We start from the raw sequence: 18,975 nt of genomic DNA, 5'->3' as shown, positions 1-18,975 counted from the left end.
AGGTGATCAGGAGTTTCCCGGTGCAATGAATGTTTCCATTGCTTTTACAGACTTTTATTCTTGGATGTTATAAAAAGCAGTATGTGACTTGAAATGACAGAACAACAGAGGGAGGGAAGATAATTGTACTTCCTACAGGTGATTTGTAATCCTGCATGTTTTACATTTTGTTCTCTTTTGAACTGCAACACTCTAGGTCCTCTTCCAATAGTATGGATTCCTCCTGAATATGAGTGCTTATGGATGCTGGATTCCAGAATCCATTCTTATTCCTCTGACTACTTCAGTTTGAATACCTCAGTTATATGTTTATGACATAAAGGGCTGTTTTTTCATGGTAAGAGACTGCTTTGTTGTAAAATTCACCCTGTCTAAGCTGACTAGGTTGAATAATTGTTTCTTTTTCATTTATTCCTTATACATACCTGCTAATACTGTCCTGGTCTCCAACATCATCATAGACTTCTTGGTCACTCTCTGGATGTTTCACAGCAGTCCTGGAAGATGGTTGTTGCTTTCTTTTTAAAGAATCATAATCAATTTCCACCATGGTTGTTTTAATGTATCCATCTACATAAATGAAACCATATAATTAGGCAGAGATAGTTTTAAAGCTTATGGTAAGGGAATGAGTTTAACAGAAGGTCCAGAATCCGTGGTTGAATTGTTTTATATGATCTTTGAAAAATGTCTACACAAAAAGAAGTCTCAAATATGTCTTGGATCTCCTCCCAAGCTTGCCTCAGCTGATGTCAAGTTAACCTCACCTTTATTTGCTTCTCAACTACAGAAGGAGAATTTTCTGTGCATGTTCCAGGAATTATGGGGCAAGTTCCCATTCTTGGCTAACCCTGGGACTACTGCAGTCTTGTGGCATATTTTAAGGCAGTCCATGACATAAAGATTCTGATAGGTCATTAGGAGAAAGAGACACTTTGTTTGCACTGATTATACTTCAGGTTGGTAGACATGCTGGAGCTGTGGTGCTATCCTCTTGTTCCTGGATCTTTGTTAAAAATATGTGGTTATACCATTGGGTGCAATGGCTCAAGAGAAAACTGTAGCAGAGTAGATGGCTTGAGTTTGGGAACTCTGCCTCTGCTGAGGGGCATTTTAGGCAGGCATGCTGCCTGTACAGAAGAGACCATGAGGGGATTTTCTTGACATTGAAAAATGCTCATGCATTTCTTGAAGATGGAAAAGCTGCCACTCCACTACTTCTGAGTGAACCCAGTTTTTAGTGTGCTTCCTCTCAAATCTGTATTATTTTTTTTTCTTTTATTTAAATTATGAGAACAGATTTCCCTCTGTTGTTTAGTCTTCACAGACCATTATTGGCCTGCAAACACTGAAGGCTGAAGCACTGGTGAAACAAAGTGGGCTATAACATTGTCACTTGTCAGTGAGAAGCCTTATATAGCTTGCAGTTTTTATGAAGCAAGAATCGATTTATGAAAAGTAAATTAACTAAAGAAAATACCCATCTCCCAGCCCTCATCACGATTTGTTCTCCTATATACAAAATGATCCATGCAAAAGTCTTATTTACAAAACTTTGAAGGATCACAGAATAGCTGATATTGGAACTTACCTCTTGAGATCACCTTGGCCAATCCCCGTACCCAAACAGGATCTGCTAGAGCAGGTTGCCCAGGACCATGTGCCATCAGGTTTTGAAGGTCTTCATGGATGGTGACTGTACCACCTCTTTGGGCAACCTGTTCCCTTGCATGGTCAGCCTCACAGTAAAAAAAGTCTTTTCTGACATTCAGACAGAATTTCATTTGTTTTGGTCTGTGCCTGTTGCCTCTTGCATTGTCTCTGGGCACCATTAGAAAGAGCCTGGCTCCATCTTTTTTCCACCATCCCATCAGATATTTGTGAAGATCCCCCCTGAGCCTTTCCTTCACCAGGCTGAACAGTTTCAGCTCTCTAAACCTTTCTTCATATGAGACACACTCCTGTTCCTTAATGTCTTTTTACATCCAGTAGTACAAAATGCTCAGCTGGTATTGTCTAGTTCTATACGTGTGAACTGTTTTACTGAGCTTATTGTCATTTTAGTCTCTTTAAAAATCAAGCAAGTGCTTTTAATAATTTTTATTATTTTATGGATCAATTTTTTAATGTCTTTGCTATAATCCAGGATCATTAATCTCTTACCATATTCCAGATCCACTGATGAAATTTATAGAATCAGAGACACATCTTGGATTTCAGACAAAATAAAATCTAGAAATCAGTTAGAAACTTTCCATAGAAATAGGAACAAGACCAACACTGAAACCAGGACCTAAATATTCTTTGCTTCTATTTTGGGAACACCCATGTTATTTTTAATGCAAACACATGAAAAAACATGATCCTTGTTAATTGCATGGAGGCAAGTTCTGATGCTATTTGAAGGCCGACAAAGGATTACCTCTCAATAGGTCCATGAATATCCAAAGATATTGTTCCTGACTTATTTTAGTGCCTATATATATTACATTATGTTGTACAATAGCTTCTTACTATGATCTAAGCCTTACATGCCAGCTAAGGACAGGAAGGTGAGTTGTGGTAATTATCTACTTTAGTGGCCAGTGACTCAACCTTGGTAAGGCTCACATGTTTGCTGTCATACAGTGAAAACATTCAGGAGCACAGTGAAGAAACAGAACTCACAACATCCTTTTATCCTGCCCAGCCACTTTCCTTCTGGGTTGTCTGTAAGGCGAATTATTTCAATTTCATCCCCCTGTTTGACAGTCAGCTCATTCTTCCCTCCCTTGTGGTCAACACGAGCTCGTGCCTGATGAAGGACTTGGACGGATCCTGTTAACTGCAGAGAAGAAGCAACAAAAGAAAACACAGATGTAGAAAAATTGAGTTCTTTCTGGAACATTCAGACAAAAGAAAAAAATTACAGTAATTATCATTATTTGTTTAATTGACATTTAAAATAGTCTAGGCAAATAAACAGAAAGGCATCACTCCTGCCCACAACTACCCAGTTTAAATTAACAATCTGGAATGAAAAGAGAGAGCAATGGCATAGCAGTGGAGCAGCTGAAGGAGTGATGGACAAAATCACAGAAATACAAAGACTAAAACCAACAGGTTAACCTACTGAGCCTTTCTCAGGTTCACAGAACACACACGTCTTTAATTCCAGTGGGCAGCTCTATGCATTTCCAGCAGAGCTACTTATATGAGTAGATGTTCATTAGCATAAATAAGTCTACCACTTAATATTCTGTGTTTGGAATTCTACTCTATAAATGATTCTACAAGTACTCACAAGAGACAATCACATTGTTTACTGGAATTCAGGATTATCTTTGTGACATGTGCTATGGAGAAACCACATTGTATTTTAGTATTTTTTGCTTTAAGATATATGTGATCTTGCAGAGGTGGGTGTCTGTTGACAGTTATAGACAGGCTCAGGTGGTGAAGAGATGGCAAAAAAAAATAAATGTACTGAAGTGTATTTGTTTGCATTTAAGAATAATAGCATACTTTAATGGCCACAAGAGAGCAGTCTGCTGTCTGAAAGCATTCAGTGCACTAATGCGTAGACTTCACAGAAGTGTTCTGAAAAACAGGCAGGGACTGACAAATCCTAGTTAACCCAATATTATTAACTATTAGCATTTTCCTTTAATATTTGCTTGTCAACTTGTGTCAGTCTCCACAGCAGACCAAGGCCACAATGTGAGAAAATGACCGTGGCTTTACTATGCACAGAACATGATAGGAAGAAAAAGCTGCCAACTATGCGGGGAAGGAAACACAGTGTAGCACTGTGAATTGGCATTTGTTAACAGAAAATGACCAGCAGATTTGTAAACTGTGGTAGCATGCTGACCACCAGCTATATAAAAATGATATAAATCAGAAAGAATTGTATCATAATCTAGCCCCTAGACTTTGATGGTGACTGTTGCTCCCCTACACATTCTGTATTTCCTTCTTCCTCATTAGACCAGAAATCCCTTTAGATTCCGTTAGACCAAGACAAGGACAATATGTTGTGATATAATGTTGAAATCTCTTAAGGGCTGGATGCTGTTGTATCTGCCTCCAGCGAAGCAAACAACACGAAGTATATGGGATCCAATTCCCACTTCTATTAACAGCTTTTGTTGCTGTTCTGGTGATGTAGATGCCTTTTAAACAGAAAAGTGAAAGGAAAAGTTTGTAAGGCCTTTTTACACAGAAGGAACGCAAGAAGGGAAATTAACAAAAACTACATAAGGGCTGAAAAAAGGTCTTTGCCCTCAGTGTAGAGCCTGATGTCAAGCACATGCCAAACATAAAAAGGTGGCTTAAACATTTATTCAGAATTTATTCAGGTACTTGGACTACCTACCAAACAAATATTTTTTGTAGCCAGCTGAAAAGTGTATTTAGGACTTAGCAATGCTAAGTAATGCTTCTTACATGTCTTTGGCCAGGTTACAAAACAAAACCTTACTTTGAATTTCTTCCTTATTTCCAGCTCTTTCTTTTCTTTTTCCTTTTGTTCTTTCTTCTCTTGGTCCATTCTTTTCTTTTCTTCCTTGTCCCACTTCTTCTCTTTTTTCCTTGATGATCTGAAAGTGCATTGCCAGGACTAAATGTAGCAGTGAAACAAATCTCACTAGAGTTTTCTTACCCAAGGTTAACAAATAACAACATGGGATAGAAAAGGCTTCTCCAAGTGAAATCAAAGCTACAGATTCTAAACCCTAGTGTGGCTGCAACAGATAGCGTAAACAGCCCTTTCTTTTATATAATTTGAAGTGGCTACCCTCAAGAGGACAGAATGCCAGAAAAGTTTATCTGGTGGTAGAAGACTGGCTCTACATGTGCATGTCCAAACATCTCAGAGTTAATTTTGGCAAGCAAGCTTGGAAGCTGATGGCAGTCTCGGTGTTGTGGCACTGGCTGCAGCAGTTAAATATTTACCCAGGCCATCAGTGGTTGATGCTACCTGAACTCAAGCCTGAGCTACACTGGACTGTGGTTTTAAAACAAATTGCAATGTATTCCAGCAGTCTGTACAAATGACAGTTTTCTGCACTGCATCATAAATGTGCCTATCATGCCAGGGTACATTGCGTTCTATGCCTCATGTACTGGATGGTACTGAGATCTGGGCCCCGAGGTGAAATTAGGACTGCAGCTACACCGCTGCCATTTGCTGCCAATGTTTTGGTTGAAGACCTGCTTTACAAACCCTATGGATTACAAACCCTATGGAACTAAGTGGGGATCCCTCCTTTTCCTTTTTTTTTGTACTTTTGCTGAACTGATATGTTCCAATTTTATTTAAAAAAAAAGACTGAGGATCACTTGTTTTGGTTGCATAGTTTTTAAATGATCTGTTTTCAAAGGGAATTCAACAATGTATTTTGCTGAAAGTCATTCTACAACTGAAACAAAGTATTTTTGTGTAAGTGCTTTAGACTGTTGCTTATTCCAAGAGAATTAGAGCTTTTTTTGGCTATTGTCATATATACACGTGAATCATATACATTTAGATATTAGCAGAGCAAGAGACTCCCCAAAGTAAAGGGCTAAATGGCAGAAAATTCAGTAGAAATCATATTCTGGCTCTGTAGCTATGCTTGGAGACTCAGGCCATAAGAACTGTAAATCCAGCTTCTCATATGAGTTCTAAGTACATTTATGTAGAAATCAAGAAAAACAACCATAACAAAAGATCTATCTGGACTTCTGTTAGTTCAGTAAGCCCATGATTTTATTGCAGGAGTTTTTTCCAGCTCAGGGCATAGCAGATCTAGATAGGAAAGAACCTGTGAACAACCAGACTTTCTCTAGGTGAAATGAATTAACACAATAATGCCTAGCAGAGACTGCAGTAGAATCACACTTTTGTGCCAGATGAAGTATGTTGTCAAGCTTTTAGTAATAAAGATACAGCAGTTAATGGAACATAAAATTACTACCTGATGTCATTAATGTCTTCATACATCTCTCCATCACTTTCTTGACCCTACAGGAAAAAATGAGTTTTCAATGGCCTAGATACATTTGGAAAAACATGAAGAAAATGGTCCTGCTATGTAAGCTTAATGCAAACTATATAAAAACATTTACAGAAAAATGTAAATACAAATTAACTTAATATTCCTAAACCAAGTTTCTACAGTATTCAAAATCACTTTGTGTGTGTGTGTGTGTGTGTGTGTGTGTGTGTGTGTGTGTATGTGTGTGTGTGTGTGTGTGTTTGTTGTTTGTTTTGTTTTGTTCTTTTTCCTAACTGGTTTCACAATACCATAACCATAAATTCCTGGATTGTTAGAATGACACTAGCACATAGCTTAATCCAAAGTGGATGTATTAATTGCAATGTTAGTCCCGGAAAACCCTTATCTGTGTTGATGATTGCACTGCCATGATGAAATGCCAGGGTTAGAAGCAGTTAAACTGGAATGCTAGTGATCTAAATGACACTCAGATTATGGTCCTAGAGACTGTGTTACTCCTGGTATGGCCAGGTAGTTAAAGACACTGATACAAACCTGTGCTTAACCAAAACAAGTGGTTTATTACTAGAATAGAACAAGGCCCTTGTTTCTGGAAATTTTCAATTAAATGAAATATCAGTGGATATAGAAGGGGTGTTTTGTTTTTTTCCTTGTTTGTTTTAAATGATTTTTTGGTGTCTATCCAGCTTTGATAATTAGATCCAGTTTGGTCTGCTTACTTAGTTTTATTTCTGTCCTTTACAATAAGTAAGTGCTTCTACAATTTGCTGTCAATATACTGGATTCATTCTGAAATTAATTTTCTAATTAATAGAAGGGATTTTATTAAATTTGTAAGTATGTGCTAAAAGGAGAGGTTTATCATGGAGGATAACACTTACCCCCTCTGTATTTCTATGACCTGCATGATAAAAAACAGAGACAGGACATTTATCTTTTTCTGTACAGAAAACAATTAATTCTAGTGTTAACTAATTACAAAGTGCTAACAATACTGGAGATATCAACGAGAAATATGTTCAGGCTCCTGGCTTTTAATGAGGGTATGAACACAAAAATCAGAGACTGCCAGGTTATTTTTGCAGTACAGGATACATTAGAAACATCTACAAAATAGCATGTTCAACATACATTTTTATAAGTAGGAAAATTGTTTTAAAGATTCTTTAGTGACACTGATGAACTTATCTGTGCTATTTGTTTACAAAAATGCCTTTTTACAAAAGTACAAGAAAGTCATGGTTAAAAACCTGATAAATCCAAACAGACCTCAACTTTCTTGCGCCAGCCCAACAGCTGAATAAGAAGGCCAAAGTCTCTTTTGCTGAGCCAGGTTCTACCCTGGTCTGCAGGAAAAGAAACTCTGTGAATCTCCTGCTTCCTCCTTACCCCGCAGGTGGTTAGGTAACAAAAGAGCTTGGGCTCAGTTTCAGCTCCACCGCACACATTGCTTTGTGGCAGGGATGGCTAGCACTAAATGAAGCATGCTGTGCCTGGCACAGACCAAGTCCTCCTGAGGAGAGATCAGAAGGCAAATTGAAATTCTTTGTGTCACAATCTGCTTCTCTGGCTGCTCCTGGTACAACATAGTGACTCGCTGCCTCTTATTGAAAGCAGAGCACAAAGCGACATTAAAAGAACGGTCAACAATTTTTTTTTTTTTTTAATCAAATATAAAACAAAGACTGCTTTACCAGAGCACACAACTTTAACTCTGTAAGAGCAGCATTCATTTTGGTTCAGATTTGAAAATCTGGTAATTTATGTTCCCAGTGTATTGCTAACAGGAAAAGAGTGGTGGAGAGGGGAAATATTTAAAGCACTTCCTGAGAGTCTAGCATATTCATTATGGAACAGGTATGAGATAACCACTTTCACCCATAAAATTGCAGAACCCTCATAATTAATTACACAAGTCACTTATGAATACAATATATTTTTGCTTATCTCATATACCTGCCATTAATTAAAATATATGCATCTTACCCTGTGAAACAAATTCAACATCATCATAATTTTCTTCATTGTCTGGACTTCTGTAAATATGAAAAAGTGGACATGTGAGACCTATGAAGACGGTTTTGTGGTTGCATTTTCATTCACCATTGTTCTGGTGCTTTTTTCCCCAGGTATTTTATACAAGGACTGGACAATCTCTTGGGCCCTATATGATACTTAAGTACCCACGATATTCTCTAAATTGTTTTTCCTGACTGTGGCTTGTTTTTTCACATGGAGACACATTGATCCTGAGTATAAAAGGATAAAATGAGCCAAAGGTGCTCAGATAGCATGGAAGAAAGTATGGTGTGAAAAATAAAATAGGTAGATCACCTGACTGACTGGAAAGAATCTGTTGGACTTTTTAATCATCTTTGCATGTACAAGCTTCTTACACAATGCACAAGTGGAATGCCAGACTTTTGCTCAATGTTAAATATAGCTCTAAGACTAGCTCCTTCACTTGTAGGGCCTGAAGTCTAAACAAGGGACAACAGAAATGGTGATATAACTTTAGGCCAGGTGAAAGTTCTCTGATGTTGTTAGAGTTAAAATTGCTGTCAAACTGAGAAGCAAGAAACTGAGAATATAACTAATAAAACATCAGGGACTTTTAACTTTATAATATCTTATAAGAGCTGAAAGAAAACTAGGACTGACAGTCATCATCGAGAAGAGTAATCAAAGAAAGGACTTGAAAGCAGAATGTGATGTTTTAAAATTGGCTTGGTGGAGAAAGCACGAAGACAGAGTGAAAGAAAATGTGTCAGGACCCAGGCGTGCATTTTCAGCAGAAGGGAGAGTCCAGAGTACACAGAGGAATGAGAGAGCAGAAGGAAAATCTGCAGGTAAATTTCATGGGTCCATGAAGGCAAAGAGGGCACACTTGTCTCCCAAGCATTTGGCAAGAAGGTATCCAGGAAGGCTTCTGCCAGCACTCGGTGCTGCAGCCATGAGATGTGGTGGTGATGGCAGCTTCCTGGGGCCGTCCAGCGCTGTGGAGGACATTTGCCACAGCTGGGACACAGCAGCATGAGGCTGATGTTGTCACAACACCTGTACCAACACACAGTGTGCATGCTGACACACACCTGTCTAATGCCTAATATATTTTCCCTGTCTGCTGTTTACTGATACTTGCAGCAACTGCTGACCAGAGAGAAGCTCATTATTCATGTGCAGCTTGTTTCCAGTCAGTTTTGACAGTGAAACCCAGTGCTTTTAACTCTTTATCACTATGAGGTTCCCCTGTTGTACGCAGCTCTTCGAAGAAGGATGAATAAAGGGGCCCCATATGCAGAAGAGGCTTCTCAGTGTTATCGCAACAGGCCATGACGTGGCTCCTGCAGCAGTTTCACAACCACACTGAGCTCAGTACCTCTGGCTTGCAAAGCTGCTTCTTGGGGTACAGACTGATAGATCTGACCCTTCTGGGCCGGTACCCCCAGAAAAATGCAGGGGAGAGCTTCAGTTATTGATAAAACTGATTTCCTACCTGTGCACGAATTCTTTAAACCCTTTTGGAGTAAAAAACCCAGCTGGGTGTCTGTTGCCTCCCCCCTCCACTTACCAATAGGGCAGAAAAAAGTGTTGTTATAGATAAGACATTTTAGGGAAATAACTGAACAGATGGAAGGTACAAGTTAAAATTAATTCCAAATAGGTCAAGGACAGGGTACAACAAGGAAAGTGGGTTGGGACCTCACTCCCCCAGAAACATGGCAGACCTGCAGCCTTAATCTGCTGCTTCATGAGTAAAGTAATAATTGGCAGAAAAAGGTGGGAAAAAAATGTGGGTGTTTACATTCACTTACGTTGTTTCAGAGCTGGGCTTGATGTTCCGGGGCGGCAGGCTGGGAGCTGCTGGGGGCTGCAGAGATGGGTGAGAGGCTGGTGGAGGAGGTGGCAACTGGGGGGCACAGTGTGATGGAGGTACAGGTGGGGAGAGAGCTGCTGAGGAGGGTGCTGTCTGTTTTGAACCTTCATCTTTAGGGCCTGAAAAAAGCAGAACAGACCGTATTTATCTAGCAAACAGCTGAGAAAGAAGCTTTAGTGTTTACATGAAGTATTAGGATAAAATATCAGTACTGCACATACCCCAGAGCGAATATATTTTGTTCAACCTGCTTCTTAGATGTATTTAGTGCCTTATCTTACCAGACTAGAGAGACACTGTCTAGAAGAATGTGCTGTTTATAGAAGACCTTGAAAAAGTCTTTGCCAAGGCATGAACAAGACAAAAAAAAAAACATGAGTTCATCCAATATATAAACTCATGTGCTTTAAAACTAAATTATCATTTGATTCTACAATTTGCCTGAAAAGAGCAGCTGCAGAGTTTCACATGAGCTCTGATACAGTCTTGCTGGAGTTTTCCTTGCTCAGAGACAGAGTTTCAAGGGAAGGGGTAAGAGATGAAAAGATGTTTTGGCATACAGATCTCTCTGCATCTTCAAATAGCTTCGTAACTTAAGTTGTAAAAGGCTGGACTTAATTTTTTAGCAAGCCTACACTAGAAAAGTGGCAGTTTGAGAAGCTGCAAAGTAGCTACACCCTCAACGAACAGGTGCAACCTTAAGAACATGATGACACAATGCGCCAGGCACAGAAGCCGTAGTTACGTGAGTGGGCTGCTGTGCATCTGTGCTGCACTGAATTCATGCTCCATGTACAAGTCACAGCCAAACCGTAGTAACTATTGCTTTGAGAGTTCACGCTGAGAGAAGTTATTCAAAGCAACCAAATGAAATCACTGTTTGGATGCGATGATGTATCATAACTGGATTAAAAGCTGCCCAGAAAGAATTGTCCCCAGCTGTTTGGAGGGAAGTCCAAAAAAATCTAAGGAAGAGGAGAGCAGAAGGAAAAAGCAAATTCACAATTCAGTTAAAACCAATTACAACTGAAAAAAGCCCTCTTCTGGAAATTTTCTTCAAGTTCACACCTGTATAGTAGGGATCTTGTCAACAAAATCTTGTCAAGAAAAAGAAACTTTCACTACGTCGGAATAAAGTGGCTTAGACAAAGAACAATGACAAATATTTAGCAATGCTTAATATCAAGACTGAAAGTTAGAAAAAAATTGCTGAAAGAGCTTTCTTTAGCTTCTTAGGAGTGTGAAATTCTGTCCTTGGGATAGGCAGGAGAAAGGGAATTGCTAACTATTAGAAGGACCTCAATCAAACCAAAATTACCAAGCCTTGGCAGTTTTTCAGTTTACTAACAAAGAACTCAAAAATTTCTGTATAAATTTGGCTTCATGGCTGATTGGAGCGATTTGTCAACATACATGTCAACAACAGTGCATTTGAAACGTGTTAAGTTCCTCCATTACTTGAACAGCAAAACAGTGGAAGTCCCAGTGCTCCTGATTTCACAGGCAAAGTCTGTTGTTTTTGTTAAGGAACTTTAACCTTGCAAAAGCAGACCCTTACAATTTATGATGTGCCAATATTAAAGTTGTATGGTATCACATATATTTTTATTTGGATATCTTTTAATCACTTTATTCAAAAATATAACCCTAAAGTGAAATAATCCTTTCACTTTGTATTGAGGAAGTTACCGCAGGGTTAATGTGTGCCAGCTGCAGAGAGCCCGAAGGAGAAGAGAGAGAATTATTAGAGGTCTAGAAAACATGAATTCCTGGAAATATTCAACAAACGGTGGTTGTTTAGAAAAATATTATAAGACTGAGATAGAAAAAAATAAATACCTAAGTCTGGCAAAGAAGAAAGGGATTTTTTTTTTTTTTTAATTTCCATGGTGGAGAAGGCAAGAAATAATGTGCTTAAAGGCCAACATGATTTGTTAGAAGGCATAGTCTAATAATGTGGAATTTCCATGGTTTGAGGTCCATATTGAAAAAGCAGGAAAAACTGATGACAGCAACAGGTTCTTGTTGTTCTTACCCTACATGTAAGGGTGGAATAAGCAACTTATTTATGTTCCTTCCAATTCAATGACAACATCCTCTGTTTGTTGTCCTGTATTTTATAAGACAACACATTTAAAATACTTGCCCTTATATTTGGCTAAAACTTGTCTTCCAGAAAGGTGGCACACTTGTTTGAAGATGAGAGAAAGAATGTACCACTACAGAGTTTGTTTGGTTAAGTTTGCTCACTGATAAAATCTGCATCTTATTGTTTTCTAAGTTCATCAGGCTTCAGGTTCTATTACTTTTATTTCCATCTTTGCTTACTAGATCGAAAGCCTTTTTATAACCACCGTTTTCTACCCATAAGGTATTGATACCAGTGAATGTAAGCAGTAACCTTTTAAATATCATGTCAAATCTTTTTTTTTTTTTTTCCATCTAGCAATTAATTGGTAGCTATTTCTGTAATCTCTCTAATATTTACTGAATTTTAAAAAATCTGTCACTGGAAGTCTTGTCTGCTGCATGCAGTGATGGCAATTACAAGTCGTTCTTCATCTGGCCGTATCTCTACTGATCACATCCAGAAGTTTTCAATATTTTCTCTGATCATTGTCCATCCTCCTGTTTTGGAAGCACAGACACCTGAATATCAAGCTAAGGCCAATTAGCAAAGGGCTTTTATTAGAAAATTTTGTAACTATATGTAGATTCCTTAAGTGTAAAACTCCAACAATATAAGGTTACAGGCTAACAACAACTATATATTAGACTTTTCTGTCACATCATTGTTTTTGCTCAGCTGTAGAGTTGTTTATGATGTCTAGATTTTTTCCCAAGGCATTACACTACTTTCACAGATATGATTTACATTTCTTCATTCTACATGTATGCGAGCATTTGAATAAAGGAAACCTTTTGTTTAAATGAGCCAAGATTAGACATGATTGTGCTCCTGCTGTATTTGAGTCTTTCTGGACTGTGTGTTCACATTTAACTCTTCACAGTCTTTATTAATCCAAGATTTTGTCAGTTATAATCTCTTACTGTTGTAGAATCCACAACAAAGATAGCACTGACAATCTAAACATGTGTATGCAGCTGAATAATTTTAAGCAGATTCTAACCAAAGAAAGCAACCAGAAAGTTTTGTTTTGTTTTCGTTATTTTCCCCACAAAAGCAATGTTAATTGGTATTGATTATACTCTCATTTTTTGTGTGTGTCTTTTAAAAGGGAATTCTGTATCAGTTTTTCCATGGTTATATTTATGTTGCCCTAACACAGTGTTGCGTACATGCACATCATGCATACATGCATTATGTCGTCATACAGTGTTACTTCCTTGTGATTAGTTTGTAGGACTAAAGTAAAAATTCTGCCCAAGTCTCTGTGCATAATACTTCTTCCATCCAATGTCTCTTGAAAGCCAAATCCAGGCAACAGGAAACTGACCCAGGAAAGGATACCACATGCATTTTAGACTAAGTGCTTATTTTTAAGTATAAGGGCTGAACAACCTGTCCCTTTTAACTTGTACACATTGTTAGAATCTCACAATAACTAAATGATCATCATATTAATGGAAATACTGCTTTTTTATTTTCTAACTGTTAGAACTGACTCTTTCCTGCCTTTAGAGTTGCAATTACCTACACTTACACTTACTGAGACTCATGCGAGTGTAAACTGTTTTAAATCTGATACTGAAAATAAGGGGATGAGCTGGGTAGGAAGGTGACATTCAGTATGAAAAAGCTGTTATTACCAGGCCTGCAGAGCCAAAGCTATCCTAATGTTTCAGTAGTGTTTTGTTTCCTGTTTTTCATTTTCACTCCAGTTCCATTTTTTTATGTCTCTGAAGTACTTGTTGCTCTGAGGACATGGAAAGGCTCTGTGCTGGTAGTGGAACGGAAGTCAGCTCCAGATACTCAGAAAAAGAATCAAACTGAAACTACACCCTGGCTTTGCATGCACCCAAGGCACTCTCATCACAGGAAACTGTGTTAAGGACCACTGTGTGGTGGCTTTGATCACTACAACCTTAGTTTCCAAATAGCCCCATCTGTCTTCTTGGGACTCTCAGCTTTTTCACTATGCCACACTGAGGAAACAGATGCAGAAACTGAAGCCCTTCACGAAGAAATGAAGTAACGGATGAAAAGGAATTAGTTCCTCAAAACCTCTGCAGCTGTACAGTGGCTAAGAGAAACTTCCCATAGAAATGTCCATTAAAAGTACCAAATATCCCATTACACTGCTCCTTGTGGTGTTAAACTTCTTTAATCATGCCAAGAGCTCCAGCACTTACAGCAGAACTGCACAGAAAACACTGCAAACACTTCTCTTGTGTTCTTGGGGAACTTTCTCAAACAACTTTCATACATGCTATGACCAAGAGATCACCTACATTCTTGGAAAATGTTTATTTATCAGGAAGTTGAGGACACTGAAGTTGTCTTGATGTAAAACTTGTGACTTTGACCCTTCCCAATTTTGGCTTGTGAAAGAAAAATACTGATACCCCTTTTGTAGGTAACATAACATCTAGAGAAAAACCCCATCTCCACTTCATAGAATCATAGAATCATTTCAGCTGGAAGAGACCCTCAGGATCATCCACTTCAACCATAACCTAACCAACTCTAGCACTAAACCATGTCCCTAAGAACCTTGTCTAAACACCTTTTAAACACCCCCAGGAGTGGTGACTCTACCACTTCCTTGGGCACACCTGTTCCAGTGCTTCACAAACCTCTCCAAGTAGACCTTGTTCTGAATATCCAATCTAAACCTCCCCTGGCACAAATTGAGGCCATTTCCTCTTGTCCTGTCACTTGCTACTTGGGAGAAAAGACCAACACCCTTCATGCTACAACCTCCTTTCAGGTAGTTGTAGACCACGATAAGGTCTCCCCTCAGCCTCTTTTTCTTCAGGCTGAACAGCCCCAGTTCCCTCAGCTGCTGCTCATCAGACTTGTGCTCCAGACCCCTCACCAGCTTCGTTGCCCTTCTCTGAACTCTCTGTAGTGCTTCAATGTCCTTCATGTCCAGATATTTTGTATTCAAGAATCTTGGGAGAAATCAACCTGCATATAACAGTACTCTATGATTTCAACACCTCTGCTGTGTGAACTCACAGAGAAAGTGGCAAAAAATTCCAAAATAAGTCCAGCTGTTTGAAACTCATGTACTCTATGTAGTAAAAAGCATGTTTAATGGCAGGGTGAGAAGAAGATATCCATTCTCACCTTGCTAAAATCTTCAGTGCTGTCCTGAGGTGCTATATTACTCTGTTCTGACATGCTAGTACCAGAAATATGTGGCAAACTGAAGGGAAAACTCAGCAGTGCCTGGAGTCCTTATTAGAGGAATACATGAAACAAGCAGTACTTGGTGGGATAGGATTCTGATAGGAAGCAGTACTTTGGCCAGGGCCAGGTCTCCCAGTCCTTTTCAAAATCATGAAATAAATTGGTGTAATCTTTGAGTGTAATATGGGCTCCTATACTGATTAATCTGAAATGAAATGTTTCTATTTATCACCTCCCAAAATACTAGGGTGTCTCACTGCTTGTGTGAGAGATTGGCGCACAGATGAAGAACAGTAACTCAACTCATTAACCTGAGAAGAGAAGCAGTTATAGAAAAAAGAAAAAAACCAAACCCAACACAAACCAAACAAACAACCCCTCCACAAACAAACAACTAAAACCAAGCAGACAGACAAAGGCAAAACAACCCCCCCCCACATTTTTAGCACCCACACGTGCAGCTCAGTCTACATTGGCTGAAGATGTAAACCCTGCTGATCAATTCAACCTTTACTCCAACAGAATGCCATTACTTTGCACAAAGATTTTAGCTGGCAACAATGACGAATAATAATTTTAAGAATCTCCCTTGAAGTAGGAAACTATCCCATCCTGGCAGAGTGTGGTCTGGCTTCAGCTATTCATATTTGTCTCAAACCTTGGCTGGACTGCAGCAATAATGTATGCCTCTTCCCAAAGTCAATAGTGCTTAAAAAATCCGGTTAACTCAGAATAGCTGTATTGCGTCTTATCAGGAACACACTTTCTTGAAAATGCGTTAGTCTGGTCTCCAGTTTCTACACAGTCCAGGCTTACCTGAAAGACTTAACTCTTAATTATGTTTAATTTACCAAGCTGTAACATCTAAGCCATCCATTGACTCGACATAGAAATTTCTAGTCCAAGAACACATACTAAACAGAACTGGAACTGAACAGCGATGTGTATCGCACTATCTGCAATTTCAGGTTCACCCTGATAGCAGCTACTTCTCCATAAATAGATAGTAACAGACATATGTAAAAAAATCCCCGCTATACAAGGCAGTCTCTTGCACATACAAGAGAAAAACTATTTCTCTACTTGGTATCCTAATAAACAGTGCATCTCACTCTTTCTTTGGCCTAGAGTACAGTCTTTGGCAAGACTCTGTTCCCTTTAACTCCTTATGCAGTGTGCTACTGATGAGGTTTCTTCCCCTCCTGCTTCTATTAATGTAAATAAAATCTAACAATGCTCAGCTACTGTGAGGAGAATCCAAACATTCCACAGGAATAAATGGCTAGGATTTTAAATTTCTTAATTAATTTCTTTAGTTTTTATAAAAAAGGACTTCAGGATTTTTCAATCAGTTACATGGCCAAAAGTTTTGCATTTTGAAAGAAGCGTTCTTTTATAAAACAAAATTCTTTTAAGCTACTCTGCAAGTGTGACATTTGTTTTCAGTTTTACTGCAAAACACTTGACTATTTCTGTATGCAAGATATGAGAAGCTTTCTGGGTTTTACAGGTTTGCTGAGAACTTGCAACAACATCTGCAGCAGCTGATCACCCACTTCCTACTTTATTCATAGCTTGCAGAGAGCTCTTGCTGCTCTGCTTCCCTAATCTGCATATTCATTTAGATACAAGCCGTGGTCTCAGGTTTCACAATTACACCGCTTCGGGCTGCTCAAAGTAAACAGGTAAACTTACAACGTTACTGAAGCTCTGTGCTTTTGATCATGCTGTTGTTAGATATACCGTAACAACAGAGCCTCAAAGATTATTTAAGACACAGATCACACTTTGAAAACTGTTGCCCTACTTGAGTCCAGACCCCCCTTTAAGAAATGCCTGAGTACAATATTTTTGTTGTTTTCTCTTTCTTTATTCTCCTTATTTCTCCTGAGTCTACTTCCAGTTAGATCATGAAGCTGCTTTTTCAGCTTTGTACAAAGGTAATCACCTCCAAAAAAGGGGGAATTTTGGAAGAAGGGAAAAGGGGAAAACGGAGACCTAGTGCTGGTCTCCATCCATTTTAAGACTATTTTGCTGGTTGTTGCTCATACACCATGATCAGAACAGATGGAGAATTTGTCATTTTTCAAGCAGAACTTCTTATTAATCTCAATTAGGAAATCATGTTTTCAGAGCAAATGCACTGACTACCTCAAGGTTATTTCACATAGCACCCATTCAATGCCTTATATTCTCAAAGTGACATAGAGATGACATATTAAATCCCAGGGCACATACCTGGTAGAGGGGTTTTCCCATTCTGTGTCAGAATGTAGAGACAAAAAGATGAAGGATAAACAACAGGCAAAAGTGAGCATCTAAATCTACATTTAAGGCTGACAGCTGAAAAATATTAAGCACACACATAATCTTATTTCTGAAAGAAAACCTACAGGTTTCATCCGAAGTACTATGGTACATAAAGGCTCATGGGACCGAGCCTTATATCATGACTGAATATGAGGTTCAGAATGCTTTGTCTGGGCAGCGCTGACTGTCATGAAGAAAATAATTTCAAACTACAGATATGCAAACATGCACAGAAGCCTGATCTTCTTATCTAAAGAGGATCACAAAATTAATTCCCAGTTGAAGTATAGGTGAAACTTTTCACTTTCTGATGAAAAGTTTTAATGATTACTTTTTTTTTTTAAATAAGAAATATTTATGAACCTGATCCAGGTAATTTTATAATGCATGGTATTATTTCATATGCAAGAAGAAACAACAGCAATTGGTAATATTCAGTGATGGAGGACATGTGAGATAGCAATAGTTTAAAATAAATCTTTAGTAAATCATTTATATTTGAAAGATAAGGCAAAAGAAAATATATATGATGATACAAAGGCAAACAAAAGAAAATATACTGGATGAAATATACTTAAATATGATTGTTCTTCCCAAACCAACAAACTGGTGATGGAGATGATAATTTCATAAACCTATTCTTCAATCTGAGAAATAGTTATATCATACATAGCATGTAACTCAAGTTAAAAAATTATCATTAGGGTATAAACACTGGTATATAAAATGTTAGTTGCATAAAAGTTTCCATCCAATGAATTTTTTTTTTGCTTCAGATAGTTTTGTTCATTTTCTCTTCAGGATCTTCAAACAAGGAACATTGTTGTTCCAATGCGCACATTTTAGGAGGGTTCTATTTTGACTGGAAACTGATTGATTAAAAAAATAAAACTTTTAGGATACAATTGTTAGTATTCTGTTTCAAAGGCTTCCTAACATTTTTACTGTGACATGCTTAATATTTTGTTTATCTCTATTAGTATTGAATATTTGATTTAATATTTAATAATTCAGATCAAAGCTTTCAGGAACGACTGGGCTGTTTCCTATGATGAACTATTTGGATGACTAACTTAATTAGTCAGCTTAATAACTTGTGCATTGTTATCCATGTAATGCAGCCAAAAGATAAAAGTTCACTAAAAGTGTTTCTTCTGCTGAACCAAAATAGGCCTAGGAAATAAAAAGACAGAAATACTTGTTCCTGTGTTGTATATATTTTGTCAAATTGAAGCACTACGTGTACCACATAATTTTACTTCTGTGAGCCACTAAGGAAATATTATTTAAACTATAAAGAGAAATTCATACTTCCCAGCTCAAAGAGAAAGTACATACTAAACATTCTTGTAATTATGAGTAAATAGACTACAAAGCAATTTTTTAGAACTAACGAAACATGAGATCTTTAAGGTTCAAGATGTATTCACCAATAATGGTACCAGCAACATGTCCAGAACTTCATCACCACAATATTTTTGCATATTTTG

General features: G+C 38.1%; 1 protein-coding gene across 3 annotated transcripts in view; it reads right to left on the bottom strand.

Annotated features, from left to right (window-relative positions):
- FYB1 (FYN binding protein 1) overlaps positions 1-18,975 on the bottom strand; it is a 70,049-nt gene that overhangs the window by 16,868 nt on the left and 34,206 nt on the right. For all 3 annotated transcript variants that reach the window (XM_065860578.2, XM_065860581.2, XM_065860579.2), the window contains exons 3-9: positions 9,797-9,977; positions 7,968-8,017; positions 6,863-6,882; positions 5,940-5,986; positions 4,463-4,580; positions 2,668-2,824; positions 426-570 (exon numbers count right to left, since the gene is read on the bottom strand). In XM_065860578.2, coding sequence (XP_065716650.1) covers positions 426-570; positions 2,668-2,824; positions 4,463-4,580; positions 5,940-5,986; positions 6,863-6,882; positions 7,968-8,017; positions 9,797-9,977 — 718 coding nt within the window. The remainder of the gene's footprint in view (positions 1-425; positions 571-2,667; positions 2,825-4,462; positions 4,581-5,939; positions 5,987-6,862; positions 6,883-7,967; positions 8,018-9,796; positions 9,978-18,975) is intronic.

This window comes from Patagioenas fasciata, chromosome Z (genome assembly GCF_037038585.1).
Source record: "Patagioenas fasciata isolate bPatFas1 chromosome Z, bPatFas1.hap1, whole genome shotgun sequence".
NCBI lineage: Eukaryota > Metazoa > Chordata > Aves > Columbiformes > Columbidae > Patagioenas > Patagioenas fasciata.
Note: the sequence above shows the minus strand (reverse complement) of the source record. Positions and strands in the feature narration are given on the sequence as shown.